This window comes from Passer montanus, unplaced genomic scaffold (genome assembly GCF_014805655.1).
Source record: "Passer montanus isolate IOZ18808 unplaced genomic scaffold, ASM1480565v1 scaffold125, whole genome shotgun sequence".
Taxonomy (NCBI): Eukaryota; Metazoa; Chordata; class Aves; order Passeriformes; family Passeridae; genus Passer; species Passer montanus.
Window position 1 is genome coordinate 421,465 of NW_024359278.1, and position 26,285 is coordinate 447,749.

Genomic DNA, 26,285 nt, shown 5'->3' on the forward strand with positions numbered 1-26,285 from the left:
AAGCTGTCTTGTAATTTAAGGCTTTGGAGACCTTTAATTTTTTTCCTAAGTCTATAAAATTGTACATACTGGTTATTTACTTGCATGTAAAGGATTTGTACACTCACTGGGTTTAACTCATTTAAACCTCTTGACATTCCCCCACTGCAGTTCTTTCTCCACAGACCATGGCCTCATTAGAGGTTTTTTTTTGTGGGTTGGTTTTTTTTTTTGGTTTGGTTTTGTTTGTTTTTTTTTTTTTTAATGAAGAAGAAATAGTACTTCAAATCATTCAATTTAATTAATTTTACATAATCACTTGCAACCTTTACTGATGTCGCAAGCTCAGTGGAGTGGGTCCATTTCTGTACACTTCAAAATGTAAAAGCAAAGTAACCAGTGGTTCAGAGACTGCGAGTTGTATAAAATGTCTCAATTGATATTTGAGGAACGTGGGGTTTTACAGGGAAAATGCAAACTTCTCTGTGTTCTTTTGCTTCTCATCTGGTATTCCATGTACACTTAGAGAAAAAATATCATTTGTTGGATAATTCTGGTTCCCTGAGAAGCTGGTAGTACACTACTCTTACATTGATATGGATCATGCATATGATAATTCACTGAAAATGCTGGAAGGGATTATTTATTGGCATTTTGCTTATACCTGAACTACATTCCACTCTTTTTTTTTTTTAAGGCAAAAAAGCAAAGTTAAAAATGCAGCATAAAGAAAAAGAAAACCTGCATGGGAAAAGTAAAGTAAAATAAAATAATGGAAGAATGATGCAAAGGCATTTGCATGAATCTTTTATTTTTCCTTTTCTACCATGAGCTTCCTTCTCAACAGCCTTCTCTGTGTTTCTTTCTATTATTCATTCATTGGTTTGAGTAATACATTCATACTGTAATAGAGGTGAAAGGGGAGTTTAATTATATAATCTTGACAATGGCAATAGGATTAAGAAGTAATCCTCACTAATAAAGTGGTGTGGGTTAGAAATGAAGTGGAAATTGTCAGGGGTCTTCTACAGGACCTGGATTGCCCCAGCTTCTGCATCTGTCTGCTTGCCCTGTAATTGAATGTCTGCAAGTGATTGAAAAAATGTTATTTCTCCTCTGGATTACATGCTAATGTACAGGGGGCAAAGGGAGACAGCAAAAGAACACATAGCTTCTTATTTTGTCCATTTGTGGGGGTGAGCTTTGGGAAATCATGGCAGTTCCGCAGCTATCTCATGCCCATCTGCAGACACAATGTATTTGTACGTTGGGAATAGAGGGCAAAGCTGCTCTGATCTCAGCAGAGCATCTCTTCTTTTGTTCTAGTGGCACACATTGAGATTGATGCGAGATTAAGGACCATCACCCTTCTAACAATCGATGGAAATGACAATTCATCTGAATTTTTTGTCAGTTATTCTCACGTTGATTACCTGGACGTGTGTACCTCATTTATAGATGCTTTATTAAAACAAAATTGTCTATGTCACTTTAGTATCTTCCTCTGTTTTACAAAAGTCAGATAATACTGCAGCCATGTAACTTCATTTCCTTGCCTCTTAATCAGCTGGATGACAAACATAACCTGTTTTCATTCTGTATGTGTTAGTTTATATAATGCTGAACCTATTGTTTTCAGTAGTAGTCTGATTTGTCCCTGTGATAAGCCCTGTGGAGATGTGATTATTCCAATAAAAATTCATTCAGTTGGAAACCAACCCTCCAGCTGTTTACTCCCACAGTCCCTGAGCTACACTAACACTGTATGGAATCCTTGAACAATATTTAATGTGGAATCAAAAGCATCTTTAAAACATTTTACTTTAGGCTCTATAACATTGTGTAACCTTAACAATAGATTTCCAGGATCCACGAGGGAACACTTTGCAGTTAGACAACTTTGAGCCTTGACTGCTGTGTTCCCCTTTCTGAAATGCTATCGAAACTTCTCAGCAACTAAAGAACACGTCAGACAGTAAGATTTTGAGTGTTCATGTTCATATTTCATGTAAGAGAAGGTGTGCAACTCTTGGAGTTTCTTGGGCAGAAGATGTGTCTGAGTAAAAGCTGAAGACTGCCCTGCTAGAGCCAGCTCTGTGTAATGTATGCAGCAGTTTGCAATTGCAGCTGCCTCAGTGTTCGGCAGCACAGAGACGCTGCAAATCTGTTACATATGTTCTTTTCCGGGACAAAAAGGGGTTTGCTCTGTAAGGAAGAGCTGTGCTCTTTGCTTTATTTTAATGTCCTTGGCCTGAAAAGTGCATAATTTGTACTCGCATTCTTTTCAGTTTGAACATTGTCGGTGTTTTCCTGCTTTGGCAGGTCCAGTGTCCCTCAGCACACCAGCCCAGCTTGTGGCACCCTCCGTGGTAGTGAAAGGCACCCTTTCCATCACTCTTTCTGAGCTCTACTTTGAGGTGGATGAAGAAGATCCTAGTTTTAAGAAAATCGACCCAAAGGTAAGAGATCATTGACCCTGAGGTCTGAGAGATGATGACAAATTACCCAAGACCTTTAATTCTTCACTTGACTTCCTTTACCTCTATTGGGTTGCAGTGTTGCTGCTTTAATAACTTTGCCACTGACCATATATGTTGCTGAACTTCACATAGGTGACACCTCCCTTCCTGCTCCTTTTTCTCCCCCTCCCACAATTCAACCCTACTTGAATGTTAATTAGCTTGCTGGGAATAATGCTCCAGGGAGACATGTCTGAAATAAAGACATCTTGAATCGCAGGCCTGTATGAATACAGGGAAGTTCAGCGAGGCTTTTAGCCCTAATACTTTGTTTTACTTTCCTGATTTTAGCAAATGTTAGTGTAAAACAGCACTGGACTTCCTAAGTTTACAGTGCTCCTGTCATATTACTCTCTAACACATTTTACTCAGCCCGTTATTATTTATTGTGCCTAAGCATAAAACATAATTGCCCTTCTAAAATATGTTTCTGAGCTGACTTGATAATTTGCACAAACTTTATTTGCTCTGAGTTGCTTGATTACTTGTCTCCTGGTTAAAATCAGTAACCTTCAGTAAAATTCCAATTTCAAAGGGAGCATATCGTGCAATTAGCTTAATAACATTGCACTTGAATGTTTTCTGCAGTCTTGCAGCAACATTTCGAAAATAGGACACAACTGGTAAATATTCTCACTATTTAAGCATAGCCACGGCTCTTGGTTTTTTAAATACCTGCCTAATGTTAAACTGGGTAACAATTTCTCTGGGAAGGCTATTGCTGGAAGAAGTTGTGGTTTTCTGCTTGTCTGTGAAGAGAATACCTTGTGTTAAGCACTGGTTCCGTTCTTTGTTCCTATTGCTCTTGTGTATATTAAAAATGGCATAGGTGGGTCTGAAAGCTGGGATTATCAAATCCTATCCAGAAAAAAATTTATTGTCAAAAAGCAGAGCTCTCAAATTGTTACAGCTAGATTTTAATGTAAGCAATTAACTAGAATTGTGATTTTATGTGCTATCATAAAATGAGACTTAAGTTTTCTTTTGGTCCTGGAGAATTTTTGAAATATATTGGAAATTATTTTAAATATGAGGTCATGCTTAAAATTTTTATATGCTTATATGTTTCTATTGTGTTTCATTAATCCCCCCACCCAATTTAACAAAAAAACCCCATTTAATGATGGAAAGAATATAAATGTGAAATTAAAGTTTGTTTGAAATGTTCCCGTATTGCATTTTCCATCTAAAATGTTCTGTTTTATATTGTATGAGCATGAGAAAAGTCTTATAGATCTGCATTATTCTGGATTTTTGGTTTTCATGTTCAGCACATAGGGTCTTTGAGTACAGTTACTGATTCTTACCATTCCTGTTACATGTTTTGTGGAAACACTGCTATATAACATATAGTTAGCCTCCTTTTTTCCTGCTTCCCAGTATTTGGTAGAGGTTTTTTCTTAACTGTGAGCAGGCTTTCTGGTTTTGTTTGACCCTGTCTTTTACTCTGTATCTGAGAGATTTTTTTAAGAGTTCTTAAAACGGGAGAGGTTGGTTACACTAAATACTGGCTACACCTCTTACATTCTGCTTTCAATGTTACTTTAGCTGGAGGTCTTAAGATTTAAAAAAATACCTTTTATAATGTCTCAGGGATGGTGGGGGGGGGAGCTAAAAATCAGATCTGAAGAATTTTATTTAAAAAACTACGCAATCTTACAAGCAGCATCTTTTCGAGCATTAACGCCTCCCTGCCCCACCCTGTGCTAAAGTCAGTGTACCTTGACAGCGATGACGAGCTGCTCTAGAAAATGCCCCTTGGAAAAAAAGAAAAAAAAGCCCCAACAACTAATCCGCTGTAAGCTCCGCAGGCCTGCTTAATTAATGAGGCTTCATCTGTTTGATAAATTTAAGTTCCCTGTATATTTGTCTAAACTACCGAAAAGAAAACATTGTGACAAGTTCCTGAAGGAAAACCTGCCTTAGGTAGCGATAGCATCGGCAGCGATAGCATCGGAGTTTGTACGCGGGCTCTGGGCTGTTTTGGGAAGGAGCGGCTAATCCCGTTCGTTCTGCCAGGTGATCCGGGATCAGCGCTGTGCAAAGCGCTCCGATGGCTCCACAAAAGCCTTGGGGGCTCAGCCGGGGCTGGAGGGGATGCGGCCGGGGCCGGGTGTGCCCGCTCCGCCGGCCGGGGTGGCCCCGCTCATCCCGCTCCATCGCCCCCGCTGCCGCCGCCATCGGGGATTTCGTTTTCGAACTTAAAGGCAAAACCAGCTCAAGTTTGAATGGTTATTTCTTTCCGTATCCGTCCGAAAGGAAACGAAAATAGTCCTCTGGGGCAAGAACTAGACTTTTTTTTTCCTCCCCCCCGGCCCACAAAAGGATATAAAAACTTGCTCGAAATGCTCCTAGCCAGCGTTGCAATCTTTCGGGCAGCTCGAGAGGGTAACGCTAAAGTTTTTAAATCTTAGGAATGCGTTCCCGATAAAAATCCTGCCAATATTTCTCAGTCGTCCCGAGCAAGCTTAAAGCGAAATAGCTACGGGGAATGAGGCAGAGCTTGGCTTTGGGAGAGCGGGCTGGGGCAGGGAAGGAGATCGGCAGAGAGCGCCCGGGTGCCGGTGTGGGATCGGGTGGTTTCCTGACGGATTCCCGCTTATCTCCCCGCCTGACTGTGCTGCGCTGCGATTTTATGCTGTACTTAAAAATCTGGGCAAAAACAAATGTTTGTTTAAAAAAAATATCGACCGGTTGCTCTAAATCGCATTAATTATTCAGGGTAGATCTATACTTCCTTCGTGTCAAAGTCAAACGGATAGCGCGTTCGCTCTGCGAGCGAAGGCAAACAGCAGTGGATTTTTAACACAAAATGCAGCGCTTGAGATTTACCGGGGAAAAATAGAAGCAAGGAATACCATAAGGAAAAAAAATTAAAGGGAAAAAACCCGACTGTAGGGTAGGAAAAGGCATGCTGTAATTCTGACTAAACTGTGGCGAGCTGCTGTGCGATGCTTCATATATTCCAAGATTTAGAACAGAACCTTAGAGTAACAGAAATATAGCAGATGTTGTCACATGCTGAACTACAGAATATATAAGATTTTTTTTCTTAGGTGCACTTTTTTTTTTTTAAATGGAAACTAGAAGGAGGTTTAGAAAACATCAGTCAGTATGCTAAGACTTGGGCCAGGTGTTGCATTTAGCCTATCTTTACATCTCGTGGTTTCGTTTATTTAAAAAAAATATTCCTTCTGAGGTTCAGAAAGAATGTATTTGCCTAAATTTAAGAACCATTCACAAAAAGTCAGCGTAAAGTTAAAGTAATATTTTTATTACTATTTGCAACAAGTCAGTTGTGGGGCACATAATCTGACCTTGGCACCGAAATACATTTAACATCAGTAAAACTTTTTTAAAGGGAGATTTGTACATATAGTTAAATAATTTTTTCACTTGGTGACAACATTCAGGCAAACAAGAGAGCATAAGAAAAGGACTATACATGGATTGGAAAATGTACCTTTCGGGTTTCGTTTTGAAGTTGCAAAAGTCCGATCGCTTCTTTTTGTGACCTTTTAAAAATTCACATTGGAGGACAGGAGGAGAGAGGCTCTTCCCTTTTTCTGTGCAAGGCGGTGAGAGTTTATGCCGGGAAAACCATCGGCAAGTTTTTAAAGGCCGAACTGCAGGTGGGTGGGGGGGTGGCGGGGGCGCTTGTCTTTCGCCGCCTCTTTCCGTCGTCGTTCGCGTTAAATAGAAAGTTTTTTAGGCGCTGTTGTTGTTTACGGAGGGCGAGTTTTTGTGCGCGGGCGTGCTAACCCTATAGCTTGTCGAGGCTTTTGGGATTGGTGAGGATTTCTCTGGCTAGCCTCCAGGTCTGTTTGGCAGCGCTTTCCAGGGCAGAGTGGGGTTTGCCCTGAAAGAGGTCTAGGTTGGGCAGGAAGTAGTGGGGGCAGCGCCGGCACTGCAGGCAGGAGATGAGCTGCAGGAGGATGCCGTTCAGCCGGTCGCCCAGGCACGCCTCGTCCCAGTCGGTCTCCCGCGGGTGTTTCTCGCACTCGTACAGCAGCAGCGTCTTCATGTGGTAGTTGTTGAGGGGCTGCCCGGGCAGCTCCAGGTGCCGGTCGCGCAGCGTCTTCAGCACCGACAGGCACTTGTTCCGGCAGCCGCCCATCAGCAGCCGGTTCTCGGCCTCGCCGAACTGCAGCACCCACGCGTCGCTCTCGGCCGAGCTCTGCTTGCCCGTCAGCGAGTAGCACTCCTTGGAGAGCAGGTTGAAGCCCTCCGCCTTCACCTCCGCCACCCGGTTGGGGCCGGGCCAGGGGATGTGGGGCATGGGCCACTGCGCCGCGCTGCGCGGCCAGATCCCGGTGCACTTGAAGGCGGGCGTGATCTGCACCACGTACCGCTCCCGGATGCGGAGCTTCACCTCGCTCGTGTCCGCGATCATCTTCACCACGTCCCGGTAGCTGCACTTGTCCACGGCCTGAGCCACCAGCGTCTGGAAGCGGGAGCGGATCTTGCGGGCGGACAGGTAGCCCGAGGCGGTGATGAACTCCACCCAGAGGGACATGCTGCGCTTGCGGCCGTCGCTCAGCTTGAGCACGGCGCAGCCCGGCAGGGAGCCGTCGTCCACGAAGTTGAAGACGCCCATCTGGTTGAGGTAGAGCACCACCTCGAACTCGGTGGGCGAGATCACCTCCAGCCCCTCGTAGCGGGCGTCGATCTCGCTTAGGGAGCTGATGAAGCGCGGTTCCTGCACCTCCACCTCCTTCAGCACGTCCGACACGACCTTGCACACCTCCCGGATGGTCTTGGCGATGGCCGCCTTGCGCGCCTGGCAGCGCTCCGTGTAGTATTTGTTGAGCTGGTAGACCAGCTTGGCCTGCGCGGCGATCATGTTGGGGCACAGGTCCGGGCTGTACACCGGGCTCTCGCAGTACGTTGAGGGATCCAATGCTTTAGCGGTGGCTGCAGCTTTGCGGAAGGCACCGGCCGAATCGCAGACCCCCGCCGCCTCCGGGAAGAAGGCGGCAGCGGCGCGCCAGGGAGAGCAATTAAAGAAATCGGGGAGGGCGGCGAAGCACAAAGGAGCGAAGCCCGGCGCTGCCCCGGCGAGGAGGAGGAGGAGGGCTCGGCGGCGGTGCTGGTGCTGGTGATGCCGGAGCCGGTGCCGGAGAGGCGGGCAGCCCCCGCGGGCTCCCGGAGCGCAAAGTTTTGGGTAGCGATGGGGGCAGGGAAGTGTGGGCTGCCTCTGCGCTCAGGCGCCCACCCCCCCGCGCAGCGACGAAAATGCCGATTCAATAGTTCATGGAAAAAAAAACCCGAAACAACAAACAAACTTCCCCAGGACTCGCAGAAGGTTCCCGCAGAAAAGCCGGTCGGCGGCGAAGTTTAAAACCGCACACGGTACGAAAGGAGGAGAAGAATGCGAGCAATGCCCTCAGCGGAAGAGTGAACTCTGTGTCTGTCTGTCTGTCTCTCTCTCTCTCTTTCAGTCCGTGGCACCGCCAGAGATGTGCATGAGTTTGGCTGCCGCTCGCTCAGACTGTCAGGGGGTGTTGTTGATTTCCCTTTTCCTGCTGGAGGCGTTGGCTGAGCCCGGCTCTGTGGCTGTCTCTATCTTTAGGCGCAGACGGGTGCACTTGGTCTGTGATCTCTCATTCCCGTCCTGCAGCTCTACATAGATTGTTGTGAGAGAGAGACTGCATGGAGAGGAGTTGTTGCTTTTTTTTTTTTGGTTGTTGTTGTTGTTTGTTTTCTTTGCACAGACTGTGTTTTTTATCCTGAGCGGGAGGAGGGCGCAGCTGCCGTGCCCGGGATGGGTTCTCCTCCCCCTCCCCACCCCTGGAAGTGCGCGCCGAGGCTCCCGGTGTCCGCGCCTCTGGCTCCGCTCCTGCAGCGCCGTGTGCCCGCGTCCCTCTCGCGGCGCTGCCGCCGGGCCCTGTAGTTTATGAATGGGGCCGCGCGCGGGCGCGGGGCGGGGCCGCGCCGCCAATCGCCGCCGAGCTGTCAGCGCCGCGGCCAATCGCGGCGAAGGGGCTGCGGGACAGCCGGGAAGGGGATGCGGGGCAGCCGGGACGGGGCTGCGGGACAGCCGGGATGGGGCTGCGGGACAGCCGGGAGGGAGGCAGGCTCGGGGCGTCCCGCCGCCCGCTGCGGTGGGTGTGGGGTTGGAGGAACAAAAAAATCCCTGTAATTTCGCCGTGGCAGGCGGTGCAGGGCGAGGTGAGCTCCCTCCGCTCGCTGCGAGGGGAGCCGGCGGCAGTGCCGGTGTGTGCGGGGAAAGGGGAGAGGCGGGCCGGGGCTTCACCGCAGGCATAAATCTTATTTCGCTTAATGCTGGGCTGCAGCAGTGAAAGTGAGAGCGTCACCGGAGTAGCGCGGCACACCTTGTTTTACTACCCCCAGTCACATTAATTTAGATAAATCTGTGTCATAAAGTTCTTTTCATCCTCCTAAAGTGTAAGATTGAGTTAGTCAAAGAGAAACGATATTTTATGCAAGTTTGTATTAATAAGAGCATGGAATGGTTTGGACATAAAGCCGTAGCTCCGTGGTGTCAGGTGGGAGGGAGCCCCGGGCAGTACCTGCTGCGGAGGAGCCAGATCTGCTTTCCTGCGGGAACTTGGGATGGAAGGGAGGGCAGTTTCCATACCTGCAGTGCTCGGGGCAAGGGTGTGTAGCTGCTCTGCCCTCCCCGGGGCCGTGCAGTCCCGTCGCGCCGGGGCCGTGCAGACGCGGTGCGCTCCTCGGTGCGGAGCCTCCCGCTAACCCGCTCGCAGCGGCTGCGCTCGGTGCCTTGCGCTCCCCTCCTTTCGCTGCAGCTGACTGATTTTAATAAAGAAAATACCTCCGTCTGTTTTCTGTGTGCGCTTAAATTAGAAACATGTCTGGTGCCGACCGTACCGCGGGAAGAAGTAAGTATATAGACGTGCCCGGCGCCGGTGCGGCTCCGTCCTTCGCGGGGAGAGGATGGGCTCCCTGCTTCCCTGCCTGCCGCCAGGGATGGAGGGGCTGGCCCGGCGGTGTGAGGTGTCCCAGGGAAGCCCAGGGAAGGCTCCGGGGGCTGCGGGAGAGGGGGCAGGCTGCCGCTGTTCTCCCGGTGCTGGGGTGTCCCGGCTCTCCGCCCCGAGGCGCGGTGAGTGCCTGCGGAGCTGCCCGGCCCTCGGAGCTTCTCTGTGCTGCCAGGGTCCCACGCCTCGCCTCCCGCTGCCCTCCGGCAAAGGGAAGGGTTAGGTAGGGCCGGGGGTCCCTTTCACACGCCCCGTGGAAGCTGCCGGGCCGGCCGGGGCTCTGCGCAGCCCGGCTCCGCGGGTCTCGCTTCCCGCAGGGAGCGCCCAGCCTGGGGTTACCGTGTCCTGGGTGCGGAGGAGTTTGCCGGAGCCTTTCCGCGGCCCTGGCAATGGCGGGGTCACACGCATTCTTTTTTTCAGGGTAAAAGCGGGAGGAGGGGGCGATTCCCTTGCCACCCTCCCCGAAAAGGTGCCTAATGATGTAGCGTTACCAGTGTTCAGATTTAAAACAATTCATTACCAATTTTCCTGCCTGAGGTTGAAGCCCTAGTAAATAATAAATCAGCTAAACAAAAGCTGACTTTAATTTATTGCCCCAGCGCTAATTAGAAACATCATTTGAGCAATAAACTTAAACACTTCCAGCGAATAATGCACGTGAAATCCTTCTCTCCCGTGTCTGGGCGTTTGTGGCCGCACTGCATTAAGACCGGCTTCATCTGTGGCGGAATTTGCTCTCGCCGGGATGAATAATTGAAGGGGGAACAGGATCCGAGGAGGCTATAATTGAAGAGCCCTTGTCACCTCTGCTTTTATGTATGTTAGTGTAGAAGTCCATCAGCAGCTCCTTGATGGTGTATAAAACGAAGTGGCATCCCCTCCAGCAGCAGGAGATACTGTATTCCATTAAAAAAGACCGTGTGCGTGCGTGTGCCGCAGAGAGGGAAACTCTCAGGGCTAAAAGCCACTTGAAGTCTTCAGACCGATTGATCTGTATTCTCTCGTTATAATCCGTCTCATCATACTTGAGTTAATGAGGCAGGGGCGGGGGTGATCTGATGGTCCTTGACAAATTCATTAGGGAGGCTGCGGGACATTTTATTTGACTGTTAAACATCGTGTTTGTTTGGTTTAAGCAGTGCCAACATCAGCATGCCGCTGCCTGGAGCTATAGTGTTTTGTTAGCGAGGGCTTCTGTAAAAAGATACTGGGAAAGAGACGCGGTGTGCAGTGTTTGCTCTTGCCTTGGCTCCTCCTGCCCCCTCCCGCTCGTACGGCAGCGAGCTCGGGCAGGGTGTAAATCCAGCCGTGCAGGCAGGGGATGTGCCACGGTGTTTTCTTCACACTCAGGATCGCAAAGTAGCAGCGAAGGGCTCCCATTAAGACTTTATTATTATTATTATTATTTTTTTTTTTTCATCAAGAGAATAATTTGTGTTGACCACTGAAACAACAAAAGAAAAAAAGCTGGAGCCATTAAGACTTTATTATTATTATTATTTTTTCATCAAGAGAATATTATGGATTTGTGTTGACCACTGAAACAACAAAAGAAAAAAAGCTGGAAGGCAGCTCAGAGTTTTAGCAATAAGCATGCAAGTTTCTTGCTGCGTTATGATATAGCATACTTTCATTTGATTCCTTAACCAGCTTATCAACGTGGCATACATTAAATATTTCAGTCTTTTAATCATGACTGGTGTATTTTAAAGTTTCTATAACATGCTACTGATATAAGGTGTAATTTTTAAGGTAAATCAAGAGACTTAAGGCTGTTAAAGGATTTCTGCCAAGCCTGTTCTTTTTCTCTCCCTTTCTGAGAGGCAGAGGGAAAAGTGAATTCAGGAGCAGGTGCTCCCAAAAGGGCTGAGAAGTATTTTTTTAAGAATAGCATATGAAATATGTATGTGTTTGTATATACTTTGTTCGTGGCAGCTTTGCTGATGAGACCCAGCTAGCGTTCCATTATTTTCTAGTAGTTGGTTTCCCCTCTGTCCTTTCATTTTATGGAAACAGTTTTGCAGAAAACGGAATAATTAATCTGCTTGTGGAACCTAGCATTGTGTTATTTTTTTCCTGGAGATCAGTCTTCAAACATTCTCAGCTTTAAGTGCTTTGTAGGACTCTGCTTCCATTTATAGAAGAACTGTATGGGAAAAGAGCTAGTGCCCTTTGCCTGTCATTTTCATACATTCCTGCACTGCTGATGAAGCTTGAACTGCTGCAGGGAATGTATGGATTTGAAAAGAAATGATTCAGTAATGCACGTTGTGTTTCTCTACTGCAGAACCGGGTTAATAGTTACAGCCAGTGCTGTGCTGGGCTTGAAGGATAAAATTCCTTTTGCATTCGATGGTGTACAATGTGTACCTTTTTTGGGAGTTATGGCTTGGCTTTAGTGTCTGCTGATCGGTTTTAAGGTCTGTGTGTATGAAGTTAGTTGATGGCACACACCGGAGGAGTAAGGATGATTTCATTTTTACCAATGTCATTAATGTATCTCATCAGCCTAAAGTGTTGTAGAAATCTTGTACCTTTTTTTTTTCCTGTGAAGATCGAGTGGTATAGTAATTAAAGAATTCACACATGTTTCTAAGTCTCCCCTAGCTTTCATTTCTTCAGTGGGAGAGGAGTTGCTTCCAGCTACTCCTTTAAGTAGCTTCTTTCTGCTTTCCTGTTCAGTCTTAAAACGTGAATGTGTTCATAATCTGGTGTTTAACCCTAAACAATCTGTTACCGAGGGACTTTTTCTAATGCTTTGAACGTTGCATTAAAGGTAGCATCTTCTCTTTTCTCATGGTGACTAATGGTGACTTATTTTAGCTGTAGACTGGTTTGAATGCTAAATACTGTTTTGTAATTTTATCTTTAATCAGTTGGCAATCAGAGAAAATCAGACATGTACAAAAAAAGAGCAATTCTAGGGCTTTTGTAAAATTTTCTTCTTGTTAAAACTTCATGTGGGCCCTTTGTTTGAATGCAGTTAGTGTGGGTGCATGCTGTTACATCCATTAGAAGTCCATATATGTTGGCTGGTCTTTATTTATAATAACTGATTAATTATATTAATAACATCACTTTTAAGAAGTAAAAACATGTAATATGCCAGAATTTTATCAGCCTCACCTCCAGTTGAATGTATTAACACTTATTTGCTTGAGAAAAAATATGGGGTGGGCTACGCACAGAGCAGCATTATTAGAGATAATGTCTGTTTCTTAATAATGCTGTGAAGCTGAATCAGCACTTATTTTAAAATTACAAAAAATACAGAGATGTTATAAGCAAATGAACAAAATGGATTTGAACATGGAAATGAACAAAAGATTGGAAATGAACAAAAGATTAATTTGCAGGCTTTTGGGTTTTATTTTTGTCAGTAGCTGCAGATGATTTTTCTGTTTATTGCCTTAGATGTTGATGTCTCTATGTGTATGCATGATGATGCCAACAAACAAGAGCCTGTGTGGTTTTACTGGTTAGACAGCTATTTTTTAGACCAAAATCTTCATGCAGCTTTGTCAAGACAAAGCATATGTATAAGTTAACCCAAAATTGTCTGAGTTACACTCGTTTAAAAGGTCAGGTTTTAGGTCCAGAGGCAAAAGCTCCTTGTTTATAAGCTTATACTTTAAAAAGTGCTTTTTCAAGTACAACATACAGCAGTGTGGAATCCTCTGTTCCTCACCAGCCACTGTACAGGTTATAACCTTTCCGTGAGTTTCTGTGGGGGCAATTTATAAAGGGAAAGGGCGTTGTGGGAGGAGGGAATGGAGGGGGCTCAATCTTCTCAATAGCAGTGGTGACCAGCACAGAATATATTGAGTCTCTCTCTCGCTCTCCTCCCTGTATTTTAAGATGATTTTGTTTTGACTTTGGGTCTGATAGAAAAAGCATGCAATTTTTATTTAATTTAAAGAAAGTCCTGTTTGAGCAGTCTTCTAACTGTTCCCTCATTCAAATTAAATGCACAGTTAGAACCATCCACTTTTCTGTGCCTTGTACTTCATAGTTTTGAATTTTTAATCCTTTGAAAGTACTATGTTGACATAAAAGTAGTAAACTATGACTTTTAAAACTATTGCAGGGGTCTTGTTGCTACTTTTAGTGAGAGAATCAAATCATACCTAATCCTATTTTATATCTTGCTATGCATATTTTATTTCAGAACAACTTCTCCATGTTAATATGCTGCTCTCTTTTAAATTTTCTTATGAATTAGGTAAACCCTGTGTGCAAAATAGTTCAAGGTACCATTTCCCACTGCTGGAAAGGGGAAACTGCATTGGCTCAAATAATGTATAGAAGCCATCTGCATAGCTTAATTGAAATAATATTTGGTGATCTAAGAGATGGAAATTGTTCCTTTTCTTTTACCATCTGAAATAAAACTAGGATGTAAACCAGCTGTCTTGGACTATGGAAATCAAGGTTCTGCCAGTCTGTTTCTTTTCTTCATTTTCTACTTCTATCTTCCTTTATTATCTTTGTATCCCAAGGAGTCTTTCTTATTTTCTAACTGGTTTTGTCTGCAACAAGGGGCTGGGTTGGTGTGCTTAAATAGACTCTGGGTAGAGTGAAAAATCTTTGATCTATGGCTATGACTGCTTCCAAATGATTTGCTTGCTGGGACTGGACACTGTCCATGCCCTTTCACTTCACTATCAGATAGGCACACAAAAAGGACTTGACATGCTACCAGATGCATAGTTAATCATTGCATTAGGTCTGTAAAGGGGACCATCCAGACTCAATTAGGTCTACCATTTTTAACTAGTGTTTGCTCTGTAGTTTGTTCGGAGTACAATATTAATTCTAACTGCCATTCTGTTTATCTAAAAGGGCTTTAACGCAGTTCTGTGCTTTCATTTTTGAGGAGTCTTCTCTGCATTTGTGCTGTTTTGTGTCTGTGTAGAACGTTGTATATTTAGTACTATGTAAAAAATATTGCAGTGTAACATATTAACTGAAGCTTTAATGAAAAAAGTTTTTTGTTTTCTTGTTATTCAGTAGTTTTCCTTTCTCAACTCCAGTTTCAAAAAGTGCATTTGAAATAACCTAAATGCAGCAGCTGGCATATATTGAGTCAGAATTCAGAAGTAAAGCTTGCAAGGGTATCTGGAGTTTTGGAACTGAGTCTTAAGTGCTGAAAACCAATTGGCAGCATTTTTCCTCTCAATTATTTACCAAGAGCTCATTCTTGTGTCTGGCACTGCAGTTTTGTGTGAGAAGGATATTAAGGGTGCATGAGTTAAAAAGGTCCAGCTGTAGAATAAAAAAGCATTACTTAAATTATTGTTCTGAATCTTGCGTGAGATTTCTAGGAGTAATTTGTGTATTTAAATTTGCAGTTGTTAACTGTATGCACTCAATAAACTCCACTGAAAGTTTCTAGCCTTCTCAGAGTTTCAAAAAATTAGTATTCATTACAGTTCATAGATGTAGCCAGTCCTTTCATAGTGTGAAGAAGCTTGGGTGTTCAAAATTGTATAAATTCTTTGGATCACTCATGCTGTCTGCATTTTCCAGTCATTATTATATTGTGTATGGCAGGCCCATGGAAGCAGGAGCATAAAGGACATAAAATAATTTTTGAATGAAAATTAATATATAAGAAAGGAATACTAGTCAGAGACTTTAAAGGTATTTTCATTTGGTTTTAATATTTATTTATTTTGGAAGAAAGGAGGAGCAAGGCATTCAGCTGTTAACTTTTTAAAAAAAGTCTATATATAGTTACAAAAACTGTTGTATTAAACTTCAGATTATAGTTCAGCCTTTACTCTAGATCTGAGATTTCTTGCTTTAGTTCTTTGCTTCATTGCTGTCAATATCTTTTAGAGGAAGGCACGTGCATGAAAATGTAACATTTATCATTTAGTTGTAGTCACAGGGATATTTAGAAGTTGCTAATGGACTTCCAAGATGCAGGATGTACAAGTGGATACTACTCAGAAGTGCCAGTTAGGGCTCTCTGGGGACTTTTAAATAATTTATGGCTACCTGCTGCTCCAAAATACAGGTGTGTGTCTGTGTATTTTCCATTAATGTTTCGTATTGATGCATATAAATACTCAGCGGACAATGAACCTAATACAGGAGTCCTTTAGAGGTGCTGGCAAGTGGCTTTGCCCCATCCATCATCTGTCCTGGAGCTTCATTCTGACTGGCATCTGCATGCCAGCACGCCCCCAAAGGGGAATTGTTTGTGTACTTTGGGGGCTTCCAGAGTGCGAACTTGAAAGAAAGTGGGGCTTGAAATGTGCGGTCATTTGTGAATTTATGTTTTATCTCCCTTCACTTGAAAATTTATGAGGAGAGTGACTTAGGGTGCTTGCGTTGTGTGTTCCAGGGCTTGCCCCCACTGATAACACCCTTGTTGGCGTGAAAGTGCAATGCAAATTATGACAGTTACAACCTTCTGTTTTGTTTAACCTGTCAGTGGATTTCCTGGCTCAGTGCTGAGGGCAATGGCGTGTTCAGCTAGTTCCATATTCACCTAAACTTAAAAGGTCAGGTTTCTACAGGCAAGCCTAGTCAAAGCCTAATTGATGAGGAGGGCAGGGGGACAGAATTTACTGTTCTGTTGGCTAGTTTCATATCGTTAGGTTGTCCTGAAAGCATCAGGCAGTCACAGCCCCTTTCATGTAAGTGCTGACCCTAGACAGGAGCTGACAATCAAAGGAGGCAGCCACAGGAACCGGTGCAAGTAGGCTATTGATTTTTCAGTTAGGTCTAAGTAGTTTGTAGTATGGGTAATGGGTGACAGAGGCAGGTATGTCATTATCAATGAGCTCCAGAAGAGCCGCGACAGCCCCCGCTCATATTTCCTTCAGCACTGACAGTAGGCGTCCTGCACTGGTCAATAAATCGCCCAACCTTTTACTGACAAGTGACTTGGAGGTGGGGGGGTGGGGGGAAGTCAAAGAGCTAAACTTCCCGTACTTGAACTTGACATGGATGCAGAGCAAGGATCTCGACGTCTGCGTTCCCGGCTCGTCAGGCGAGGAGCCGAGGAGAACGCAGGGAACAGAACAATGGGAGCTGTGCGGCCACGCAAGGGTAACTTTATTTTGTGCCTAGAAAGTCAAAGATTTTCCTGAGTTTGAGTGAAATAGCTTAAAACACCAGCTTTCTGTATCAGCATGATCTGCTTCAGCAGTTAATTTAGGTTACCATGGCAGGGCTTTGTTTTTGCTTTAGTATTGCTCTGCATTTAATCAAGGTTATACTGCCATAGCAGTACAACAATCACAGTCTGCCATTCAAAATCCACTTTTAATTCCTAGTTTCCTCTTCTTAAATTTCATATATGGAGACTATTTAAAGATATTGGAGGTTTCATATAAATCCAAAGTGTTAGCAATACAGTTTCTGTTCTGACTACCAATGCTGTTTTGGGTCAGTAGTGGAGGCCCAATACTTTAGGAAGCTGAATAAAGTTTTTATTACTTGGATTTTACTAGCTGTGGTTTCTGAATTTAATAGAGGTAGATCCAGATTTTAGCTTTACACTTAATTAAATTCTGAAAGATATTGGGAGAACATAAAAATTGTAATAAGTGGTGGTTTGGTTTTTTTTTTAAGTATACCTGTATGGAAAATCAGTTAAATGAACTCATGCATCTTAATCTGAATTTCATGAAGTTTTCTAGTATTGTTACTTTATTTGAACAATGCAAGTTATCTGCATTTTTTTCAGAAGTTGGAATTCTGTCAGGTTTTATGCTGTGCACAGATGTTAACAAAATAGCATATGCTTATAATTAAAAAAAATCTTTAGACAAATTGAAATAAAGCAGAAGAGTAAATGTTTTGAAAAACTTCCTTAAAATAACTCATTGCTATGGTATCTTGTTCAACAATGTTTGTAATGTTACACAGAGCAGGAATCTGAGACTGTGTGTGTTGAATAGCTGCAAAGTATCATCTGTGACTGAAACTTTCATCTGTCTGCAGCAGCTAAAGCTGTTTTCTTCGTGGCTGACTCTTTAACTGCAAGGGCAATGTTGACGCACTCAAGAAGTGGGGTTGAAATTTATCACTGGATTATGAAATCCTTTAATAAATATTTATATAAGCTAAAAAACTGAATACCTGTTTATTTGGAGCAGTTATAAAATTGATTGGTTGTAAAAATCTGTTTAGAGATTGCATTTACCTATTTGCCTATTGAACAAAGCTTTGGAAGAGGGGCTGGCTAGCTGTCTTCCAGAGGAAAATAAATTTAATTTAGTTGGATTAAAAGTATGCCAGGTTGTTTGAGTCCTTCCATATTTAATAGGAGTTTTTCTTCTGTCAGTTTTTTTTTTATCCTGCAGGGCCTTTTTTTTTCTTTTGTTAAACTAGGTAAAAAGTACAGCTGTGCAGTCTGAATCTTACCTTTTCTTATAAACAGGTCCAGCCTCCTTTACTGTATTTTTACTCTTGCTGGCATGCTGTGTTATTGCAGAAATGTAAAAAGGAGCTGTAGAAAGGCGACAAATTAAATTTTCATGAAAGAACCCCCTAATCAGCAGTGACAGGGTAAGAGAAAGATGATTGCCACTTGGTCATTGTGGAGAGGCACTTAGACTTGGTGTCAAGGCTTCTGTTAATGATGACTAATGTCTTTCTTGGAGAAAACGCATGCTCAAACATGCCACAGTCCAGAAAAAGAGTGGGGGAATAGGCATATTAAGGAAAAAGGCTGTGGATCCTAAAACAAAAGCTTAGGTCTTCAGATGAAAAGGGTACAGTGTTTTTGCAATGTCAGAAGGCACGCCTATGGAACTGTTCTTGTTGCAGTCTTCAAGCATAATAATAATAATAATAATAATAATAATAATAATAATAATAATGTGGTAGATATACACTATTGTGGTCTACATGGTATCTGTTGCTTTAATTAGAAAAGGAGATGGTGATGACACAGATGTGTAAGCACTCTGGATAAACAGTCACATTTACTCTTCTGTTTACAAAGCTTGCTTTCCTAAAAGAACAAAAGCTGCTGCGAAATATTCTTACCTAAGCACATTGCTGTGTTCTGAATAAACCTTCTGTAGTAAAGTGTAAATGACTCAAAATTTTTTTCAAATCTGCAAACTTGGGCTTTTAGGTATATTGGCAAAAAGAGGTGGCATGTGTCATTCCTTCAGCTTTTCCCAGAGTGAGACCTTTCAGAAGGGCATTTGCAATGCTTGTCATATTTTTTCATATATATCTTATTGGCCTGACAAGTCTAGAGGACCATGAGAAAACAGATGTCATTGCATTCAGACAACACTAATTACTCTGGGATTTTTGCAGCCTCAGTGCCTGCGTGTAGCTGTCGATTATGACTGTTTATGTGGCCCATCATGGGTACACGATGCACATTCAGATGGTGTCACCAGCCTTTGTGTTCCCTATTATCACACAATAAGATGGAAAAACCAGCAACAAGCATCACAACAAGGAAATGCCTTAATGGGAGACTTCTACATGCATTTTGCTAAAGATTGCATTCACAGTCCTTATTAGATTTAAGTGTTTTAGCATCTGTTTGCTAACTGGAGTGCAGTGCGGTGGCTGTCAGCGTTCACCCTGGTTCTTTATGTTGCAGGCTTTCATTTTCTGCAATTGCATAAACACTACCTGAAAAATGCTGATTGACCCAGCAGTTGTCAGAAATTTCCTGCCTCTAACCTTTATACCAAACAGAGATTTTTCTATGTCAGAGTTCACATTAGAAACCAACAGGCTTATTTTATTCTCTTACAGACTGCGTTGTTGGTACTTGCTTGGTTAAATTTTCTTAGCGACTCTGTCATTTCAGAGTCTCTTCTTCCTCTGCAGCAACGACTGCTGCAGAATTCCTAACGCAAAGTTCAAACAGTGGTCATGCCGTGGCCTCACTTTGTGTGCTATCTGGAATTTTGGTGCGTGTTTTATAAGCAGAACAACCGATGTTAATCACAGATTGGAAAATGAAAGCTCCAATAATGTAACTTCACATGCTGATGAAGCAGAAATAGAAGCAGCTTTATCAAAGATGTATGATGAGATAAAACTGCAGTCTCTGCTGTACAGTTATAGTAATTATGACTAATGAACCGTCCAGTCTGGATGAAATGGCATGCCCACAGGGACTGTGGCCAATCACTTGTGACTTATGCAAGCTGAACAAAACATTGATGGTGTTCCAGATTCCCTGTAAGAACAGGAAGTGTGGTCTTTGTTTGGAACGTCAGCTTTGTCAAGGTATTTTCAAGCAGTTCAGGAATAAATTGCATTAGTAAATAAAAGTCTTGAGGGTTAGGGTTTATTGGGTTTTAAAATGGGTATAAAGAATTAAAATTTGCCATGTCAAATATATCTGAATAAAACCTCCTGTGAGGATGGCACATGCATTTCAAAATATAATTCAAAATTGTTCTATCATCTTCCAGTGTGAGTCATTGGACACACATGTTACATTTTAATATGCTGAGTACAATGAAAGCTGAAGATACAAAACATATGAATGCAAGCTTGTATCTGTTCAGGTTTACTGTGGTAATTTGGGGTTTTAACAAATTTGCTTGAGACCTCATACTTTCAATTTTGAAGCACACTGCATTTTAAGCCAGCCATAATTTTTAAGTGGGAGAAGACAGGTGTACAACCTGAAAGATAATTTCTTTTAGAGCAATGTACAATGGAGCTTCAGTAAGTTTTGACAAAGTATAGACTAACAGAGTAGTAATTTAAAATCAGTTTTGTTTTTTTTTTTTTTTATGAAGACACTGTGTGTAGCTGTAAAAAAAGAAAAAATACTGGAATTCTGAATACTGAAATGCAGATTATGCAGAGACTTCTGAATTTAATCATATGATAATAGCAGAGCACAAAAAATACTTTTCTAAATGTAACTTTGTGCTAAATTATTTGGGCCCAGTCTTGGAGCACTTGTGGATCGGCAAATTTTGAGGGATTTGGGAGTAAAATGATCAATATGTTACAGATGTTAGTGATACATTGCAATCAGTTTAGCATTTTGACTGAACCCCTCCAGACAGCTACAAAGAAAAAAGATTTCAAAAATTAATTGCAAATGAACTAATGTAAAAGTAAGAAATCTCCCTTCACCCACTTATCCACCACCTCTTAAACCATTTAGAACAAAATTAAAGCATAATTTGACAAAAAGTGTGTTACACTGTTGTGCTGTTTAACAATGGTTTACCCACTCACACTAGAAATCTCCAATATTTTGACACTTCTGTTATTTCTATTTTGAAAGTACACAGAGACACTTCAAGGGGCCTACTAAGAATTAGAATCCTTTTCTTTTGTCTCTTGCAACAAAGCTTATTGCATCAAATGTTGCAAATGTGAAAATACTGTGTACGGTTCAGAGTGTAATGTTAGGATAAACAATGCTGGTAAGTAAATTCTGAAAACTATTGCCTTTTGGCTCTGATAAATAATTAAGGGTAAGATCTTTCAGAGACTGTGGCACATTTAAGTATGAGTCTCTTCCACAATGTCATTTCAGAATCAATAGCATGCAATGCATTATGTACATTATCTAATTTCACTGCACAGAAAGTTGCATTCTGATCACTTTAATGTTTGTATCAGGCTTGTGCCAGTGAAGTCAGGACTGAATTTGTTAGATGATATACAAATGTACAAAATTAATCTCATTCTTTTGAAAAGTTATTTTAAAGTAGTAGATTTAAATACATAGTGATTATATATATGTATGTGTGTATATATATATATATAAATGTGTGTGTGTGTATGTTGTAGCACTATTTGGAAGAAATTTTCATATGTATTAAGATGAACTTATAACTTTGAGATTTGTATTTTTTAGGACTGTGCAGCTCTGTCATTTTGTTATGAAATCATAGGTAAAATTCATATAAAATTAAGCCTGGATCAGCTTTTTATGTATTTGTGGCATCCATTGCTATCCCTTTGTTATGTATTTTATAGATCTGAATGCTTTATTGATGCTTCTGTATAAAATACCACATGGAGTCATAGCTACTTGGAACTTGTGTAAATGATGCAAATAAAAATTGAGGAGCATAGGATCTCAAGGACTGAACTTTATCTTCCTGTTGTTATGTGTATTTGTGTACATATGTAAGATATCTAGAATGTTGCTATATTTGGGAGCCAGCTTTTTGTATGAGAGGGGCTGTGTTTGGGATTCCAGAATTAGAACTGTTGTTGATTTTTCCCTTAGGCTTGCACAATAGAGTTGACTTGCTTATGACTGCAGGTATAAATCAGTCTTCTGATTTGGGAGACACTTTGAAATAGAAAATTACTCTTAAGTGCAGGAAACTTAGAATTCAGTGCAAGTGAGAGCAGCTGGGTGACTGCTTTAACTTTTGTGGGCTTTTGTAATGACTACTACAAAACAGAGTTGGTCTGACCAGCTTGTCCTGCTTACCTTATCCATCCCAAAAATATCCCTGATTAGTCTTATGCTTGAGGCAGGTGGAGGAAAAGCTGGTGAAAGTGTGATTGTGTTGGCTTTGTCTAGGATTTTCCTTGTACCCAGGTGTCTTCAGTTGCCCATTTAGGGAAGACTTGTCTTGCTTGTGAAGTTCTGGCAATCAGAGGGAGCCTTGGGTTAAAGATCTGCCTCCTGTTACTCTTGATCTGGCTTCTAATCTTACCTGTGCTGATCTAAACCCACATTAACTCATTTAACTGATTTCTATGACACTGTTAGAAAAACAAAGAAGATCCCAGCAGAGTCAGGAAGAAACTATTTTGCTATTACATCAGTTTTGAGATTGCTTTTTTTTGGTGCTGCCCCTGGAATCAAAGTCAATTTTTTTTAAAAAAAGTATGTGAACTAGTGGTATTAAGAAAAAAAGAGTAAAGTTAGCAAATTTTTTTTCATTTTTATATTTTGACTAGTTGGCTGTAAGTATCAATCACCTAGCACTTTTGGAGGGGATGATAATAATAGAAAGCAATAATCATTAGCCTCCAAAATGTAACTAAGCAGTGAAAACCAAGGCATTTTTGGAAATGAAATGCTTGTTCTGTTTGAAAACACAAACTTCTCAGTATTTTTGAGAATGGGTTTGAAACCTTTCCTTCACTCAGTGTTGGGTTTGATTAATAAAATAACCAGTAATATTTGTCATGAATATTTTCTACTTGAGTTGATATAAAAAAATAGGTGCAAAATTCTAGCAGTGAATGTAGATATATATGAATCTCAATGGAAATTGAATTTCAGATATTTTTTGCTCTCTCTACGCTTTAGCAATTGTATATTGTGTCAAAGGTATTTGTTTCTCAAGGGCACTTGCCAAGCTACTTGCAGATACTTTTATGTTGTTTGTTGGAGTCTGAATTTTAGATATTTTTGTTGTTCTGCCTCCTAGCTATCATTATTTTAAAGCATGATATTTAACCTTATTTTTTTTATTTTTCTTCCATGTGAAACAAATGATAAGATCCCATGTTCTCTGTTGCTTGTAGGTGTTGCTTTGCTTTTTTCAAGAATCCTAAACTAATAAAGTAAATATCACACCTCCTATATAGTATTAATCTTTCAGAAGTTTGTCCTGTGCTGGAGAGAATAAATAATTAGATATAGGTAAGAGGTGAATGATGTGTAGGGGTAAATACTCTGTAGATTTAAACATGCTGCATGGCAACTCTAGGTCTCTTTTGAGGTAGTCATGAAAACTTAAATTGTGTGCCTCATATATTTAAGGCCAGTGAGCCTATATGATTTTATTAATGTGCTATAAATCTTATACTCACGAGCAGTGTTTACTACTGTGCAGTATATTTAAAAGAAAATTTATACCTCTCTGCAGAAGGAAGGTAGGCTAGTGAGAAAATGCAAGGGTGGATCTCAAACATTTATCCCAATCTGACAAGTATTTGCAAGGAATTTGCTCCTGTAAATTTCTGCTGGGAGCAAATGGTACTCATTCGAGCCTCAATTTTAATAAAAACCATAAATACTTATTTATGCATACACAGGTGCTGCACAGGCATGTCTTTTGTCATTGTCTAGATCCAGAACTTTGTGTGTGTTCACATATGGCACACTGGATCATAGGATGAGCTTTTAATTCTGTTTTAAAGCAGTCCATTCTTCAGTTTAAAGTAGTACCTGGAAGAACTTACTGGAGACTCTGGACGCTTTTCTGAAGGAACAGTGATTGTCTTTGTGAGGTGTGTCTTTGGCCACATCGTTCCCTTCCTATCCCATTTTTTCTGGACCCAGCAGCATTCCCTAGGCAAAAAGGATTGTTACACAGACTCAGTGTGTTGGTTAGGACGAGCCACATAAACTCATGACAGGTAATTTTCCACAGAGAAGACAGATTTGATAATTTTTTTGGTAAACCACTTGTGTTTTCCTTCATTATAATACCTGGGAAAACTCTTTTTGATCTCTAGGGAATGGCAGGAGGTTGCTGCAGCTGTGATTGACTCCAGCAGGGAAGCTGCCTCCATGGAAGTTACTTGCCTAATGCTGTTGAAAGGGCAGTGATTATGTCACCAAGGAAGCATTTTTTATTTGTATGGGTGCATTGTAGGTTGCACAGAAAAATACAGTTAATGTACCATGCGTAACCTTCCATGCTCCTTAAGCTTGCACTTCCACCTTGCAGTGTTAAAATATTAGTCAGCAGTACAAAACAGGTATTCTCAATGCCTAAAGAGCTGTTTAAAGCTTTTTTAAAATGCTCCTTATGCTTTTATACTCTTCAGAATTAAATATCAGGTTCTTGTGCCATGTAAAAAGAAGGCATGTGTACTTTGCTACGCAGTTTTCAATTGTGGCAACAAATGCATTCCTCATGATGGAGATGTGCACAGAACAATTCAAGAAATGATTGTGTGAAGGAATGTGTGAAAATTCTACACTTCCACATACTTTGTTGCCACTGAACTTACTCTTGTAGGTGTGTGGTTATATAATTAGTTTTTTAATGTGTAGCATTGGCAGTTATTTCTCTAATTATTATTAAGTATTTCATCTAAATGGCCGCAGTAATGGAAGATCTTTTCCAGCTTTTTTTCTAGAATATTGGGGGTTTTTGGTCCTTACTGCAACCTTCAGAAACTTCTTAATGAAAATGTATTTGTTTTGCCATGTCCTGTTAGAATGGAAAGCTGTTATACGTGGTGAAGAAGAAATAGTTGGGACATACCAAGTTGTTTGGAGTCCCTGCTTTTTGTGTGACATTATCTCTGGGGGTAGTAAAATTCAATGTACAGCTACATGCTCGCTCAGGTAGCATGGAGCAAGCTTGGTGTGAGCTGCTGTGACCCTGCCCTCCCTGCTCTGACTGACATTGTTTGAGCTCTGCAGTGTACGCAGGGGTGGCTGTTCCATTTGAAAAAAGAATCCCCCCACCCTAACAGAGCTGGAGCTATTTCAGCTGCTGGAGCTCCCTGAAATAGAGTTCTGTCTGTCATTCCCTGGTATTTCTGCTAGTGGAAAGAAATGTTTGAGGTAGCAGGGAGTGTGGAACTGCTGCAGCAGCCTGGATTTGTGTTTGCTTCAATAGCTATGGAAGTGATGCTCTCAGCCTGCTTTTCACAAGTGTTACTGTCTTGTGCATCCTCAGGATTGTAGGAAGTGGTACAGGTTTTTCACCTGGAATGGTAAAACCATCTTTCCATCAGGCATTTCATAGACATGAGATTTTGTGTGTAATATTTTTTTTAAAAACCGGGTCATGTTACAAATGACAATGAGGATCTTTTATGTTTGGATGAAAGCAAAATACTCTGCCGTTTTGCTGTATTCCTCTTAGTCCTTCTGAGTTATTAGAAGATTGTTCTTCTTCCTCTGACCCCTCTGACACAAGCTTTCAACCCCTGCAGCTTTTGGGACACGTGTTCTGTCACCCTCTGGATACTCTGAAGAACATGGAGGAGAATTGAGGCATGCACTAATGTGCCCTAGTACCCTAGTTTACAGATTTATTATGCTCCTGGGAGAGCAATGCCTTGATGTATCCTATTATCTTGAAATCATCCTTAACTCAATCCAGGCTAGGATAAAACAGAAATAAAAACATTTCTTTACAACTTTCAGAATGGAAAATATACTTGAGTACATTTATAAAAAAGTAGAGGTGAAGAAATTAAGTACAAGATCCCTCTTGCACAGAGGTGAAGTCAGAAAGATTCTCTGTCATGGATGCAGTCTATCGGTTGATGGTGACTTGAGACACAGGGAATGAAAAAAGACATCATTACTACATATGCATGTGTCAGGAAATCATATCCAGCAAGTCAGCTGGATCCATAGAAGGAAACCTGCAGATTGAAGAAATGCCTTCCAGGGACCTGGATTAACCAAGACGAATCTTTGGCATGCAGTAAAGTGGTGGGAAGCACATTCGGAGCCCCAGGATTGTTGAATACATTTCATAGCTGGACTTGGTGGACACGGGTGTGAATCCTTTCAAGCTGGATTGCTGGGGCAGTGTGGATGTTATACAGCAGGGACTGAGTCGGTGTTTTCTGACAGCATGTGAGATGGCAGTGTGGCTAAGGAGCATGTGAGCTGCTGAAACAGTTCAGTTTGCTATCAGATGGTTCCTTTGGTACAATTACACAGGTTGAAAGCAAAGATGATTTCCTACAGGGTACTGTACTTCTTTCTAGGTTAGAGGCAAATATTTCGTTGTTCCCTGGGTGTGTCTTTGGTGTGAAGCCTGGTGAATAAGAGCAATACAGACTCATTGTATGAGCTTCAGTGGCAAGAGACTTTGCTGTCACAGCCCAGAGGTTATGCTATGCCTACCTGGATCCATATTTAGTCCTAAGAAATGTTGGCACTACGTGAAATGAGCATTTCCTTGAGTAACCT

General features: G+C 42.0%; 2 protein-coding genes across 5 annotated transcripts in view; one reads left to right on the top strand and one right to left on the bottom strand.

Moving 5' to 3' along the window:
* Positions 1-26,285, top strand: part of LRBA (LPS responsive beige-like anchor protein) — a 367,482-nt gene that overhangs the window by 198,882 nt on the left and 142,315 nt on the right. For all 4 annotated transcript variants that reach the window (XM_039698441.1, XM_039698442.1, XM_039698444.1 and 1 more), the window contains exon 40: positions 2,302-2,438. In XM_039698441.1, coding sequence (XP_039554375.1) covers positions 2,302-2,438 — 137 coding nt within the window. The remainder of the gene's footprint in view (positions 1-2,301; positions 2,439-26,285) is intronic.
* MAB21L2 (mab-21 like 2) lies at positions 5,790-8,459 on the bottom strand. The gene has a single exon (XM_039698445.1). The coding sequence runs from the start codon at positions 7,339-7,341 to the stop codon at positions 6,262-6,264; it is 1,080 nt and encodes a 359-aa protein (XP_039554379.1). The 5' UTR covers positions 7,342-8,459; the 3' UTR covers positions 5,790-6,261.